The sequence below is a fragment of the Mandrillus leucophaeus genome, unplaced genomic scaffold (assembly GCF_000951045.1).
Source record: "Mandrillus leucophaeus isolate KB7577 unplaced genomic scaffold, Mleu.le_1.0 Scaffold109, whole genome shotgun sequence".
Classification (NCBI taxonomy): domain Eukaryota; kingdom Metazoa; phylum Chordata; class Mammalia; order Primates; family Cercopithecidae; genus Mandrillus; species Mandrillus leucophaeus.
Window position 1 is genome coordinate 1,910,262 of NW_012099098.1, and position 2,239 is coordinate 1,912,500.

General features: G+C 55.6%; 1 protein-coding gene across 1 annotated transcript in view; it reads right to left on the bottom strand.

Annotated features, from left to right (window-relative positions):
- LRSAM1 (leucine rich repeat and sterile alpha motif containing 1) overlaps positions 1–2,239 on the bottom strand; it is a 71,720-nt gene that overhangs the window by 32,071 nt on the left and 37,410 nt on the right. The window contains exons 13-14 of the mRNA XM_011988714.1: positions 1,407–1,529; positions 933–1,072 (exon numbers count right to left, since the gene is read on the bottom strand). Of these exons, the coding sequence (XP_011844104.1) occupies positions 933–1,072; positions 1,407–1,529 (263 nt within the window). The remainder of the gene's footprint in view (positions 1–932; positions 1,073–1,406; positions 1,530–2,239) is intronic.

Sequence of the window (2,239 nt, forward strand, 5' to 3'; positions counted from 1 at the left end):
AAACCCTGTCTCTACAAAAATTAGCCAGGCGTAGTGGCTGTGGTCTGAAGAGCAGAGCAGGAAATGGGATATCTGATAGCTGAGCCTGTAGTCCCAGCTCCTTGGGAGGCTAAGGCAAGAGAATCCCCTGAACCTGGCAGGAGGAGGTTGTAGTGAGCCGAGATCGCACCACCGCACTCCAGCCTCAGTGACGGAGTAAGACTCTGTCTCAAACAAAACAAAACAAAAACAACCCAGCTTCTTGGTGAATTTGTAGAGTTAATGAGGAAATAGATGTAACAAGCTGGCACATAAGAAGCACCCGACAAGTGACCGGTTTCCTGAACTCATGCAGGTACTGTGAAACTGACAGGTGATGGAGGAACAAGTGATTCAGGGTTAGAAAAAGGAGGCCTGGAAGCAGCAGGGCATATGGCTAGAGCCTGTTTCTGGAATGGTCCTGCAATGGACCCCCTCACTAGACTTCTTAGGCTTCTCTGGCACCATGTCTCCCCAGCCCCATCAAGATCTGCTCTCAGTAGCTCCTACCTTGCATAGAGTTTGTTAAGGCAAATCTCACTACAGGTGAATAGCTGACCTCAGTGCAATGGGTTACGTAGAACCTAAAATACTGGAGCAGATGTGATCCCAGCTATCTAGTCGAACCCACTCACTTTATAGATGGGAAGCTTGGGACCCAGTGGGGAAGCACTTGCCTGAGGCCACAGGTCCAATCTGGTAGCAGTCTCATGCTAAGAAACCAGACTTTGTAATGCCTGGGTCAGATTCGTTTCTCTGTACGCTGGTGCCAGTTGAAGCACCCAGACTGGATCCTGACAAGGGAAGCCCGGGGCAAGAGCAGAGGTGGTGACGGAGAAACACACTCCTCCTGGCGCCTCAGGGGACTGCCTGGGGAAGGACTCTGGGGCTGGGGCCGAGGAGCAGAGCCCAACCTCTGATTCTCCTGCAGCAGCTTCTGGATCCGGCTGGAGATGTTCTGTTCTGTCTGCTTCAGCTGCTCCTGGAGCCGCTGCCGCTCTGCGTCGAGGTGCCGCTGGCGCTCACTCAGGCCCTGCTCCAGCCGGGACTGCTCCTGCAGCAGGGGGTGGGGGTCCTGAGCCCCTGGGACCCCCTCAGATGCTGTGAAGGGTACTGACTGGGGTTAGGAGGCTGTCTTTCCACCCCGCCTTGCCAGTCCTTTCTGTGTGGCCGCGGGCCAGCTCCTCCTGGCAGGCCTCAGAGGGTCCATCTGCACACGGGGAGGCTGGCCTGGGTGATCCATAAGGGCCCTCCCAGGTGCTGGGGGACAGAAGGAAGTGACAGCTTCATCCCACTGCCTTTCCACACCCCAGGGACCTCGCCCCAAGCCAGGAGGCCACTGGCTGGGGGGTGCAGCCAGGCTAGACCCTAGCAGGCAGCTCACAAACCTCCTTAACCGTCTGAAGGATCTCATCCTTCTGGCTGCTGCTCTGCTGAAGGAGCTGGGCGTGCTCCCGCTGCCCCAGTTCCAGGCGCCGTTCGAACTCGAGTTTCTCCAGCATCTTCTGTTCCTGCAAGACACAGATCCTGGTGACTGTCAGCACAGGACCCTGGGGGAGTTAGGACACAGAAGTAGGGAGAATCCACCCCTCAACACTGACAGTACAGGTTCCAGGTCTTCATGCTGAGCAACCCCCACTTCCCTCCTTCCAGGGCCCAACTGTAATAAAACAAGCTGTTAACAGGAAGAGGCTGGGGTCTAGAGCCTGGGGCTGGGCTCAACCCCTCTGAGCCTCAGTCTCTGCACCTGTCACTTGGATGCTCTACCACCCACCCGAGGCACGGGAGGATGCAGCAGACCGTGCGTGTAAGAGGAAGGCATTACTGTGACCTCTAATTCTGAGCTGGGAAGAAGTCATTTTCTCAAATATTTTCTGAGTTGCTTTGAGATCTTTAATGAGAAAAGAGTGACAGAAGGGTAAAGGCATTTTCTTACCTTCCTCTTCTCATAGTCTGAGAACCTGTTCTGGGAGGAAAAAAAGACAGTGGTCAAGAGAGGGTGGCAGCAGTGGCTCTCCCTGGCATGGGCACCAGGAACCCCTGGGCGGCCTGATGTTATACAGACTCTGGTCCACCCCAGACTACTGCCTCAGAATGGTGGGGTCAGGGGATGAGGGGATCCGTATTGATCAAGGGCACTAGGTGGTTCCAATGGACACCTGATGAGAACCCCTGGGCTGCCACTGTGTGCGTGGCACCATAGGAGGGGGCTCTTCAAGAC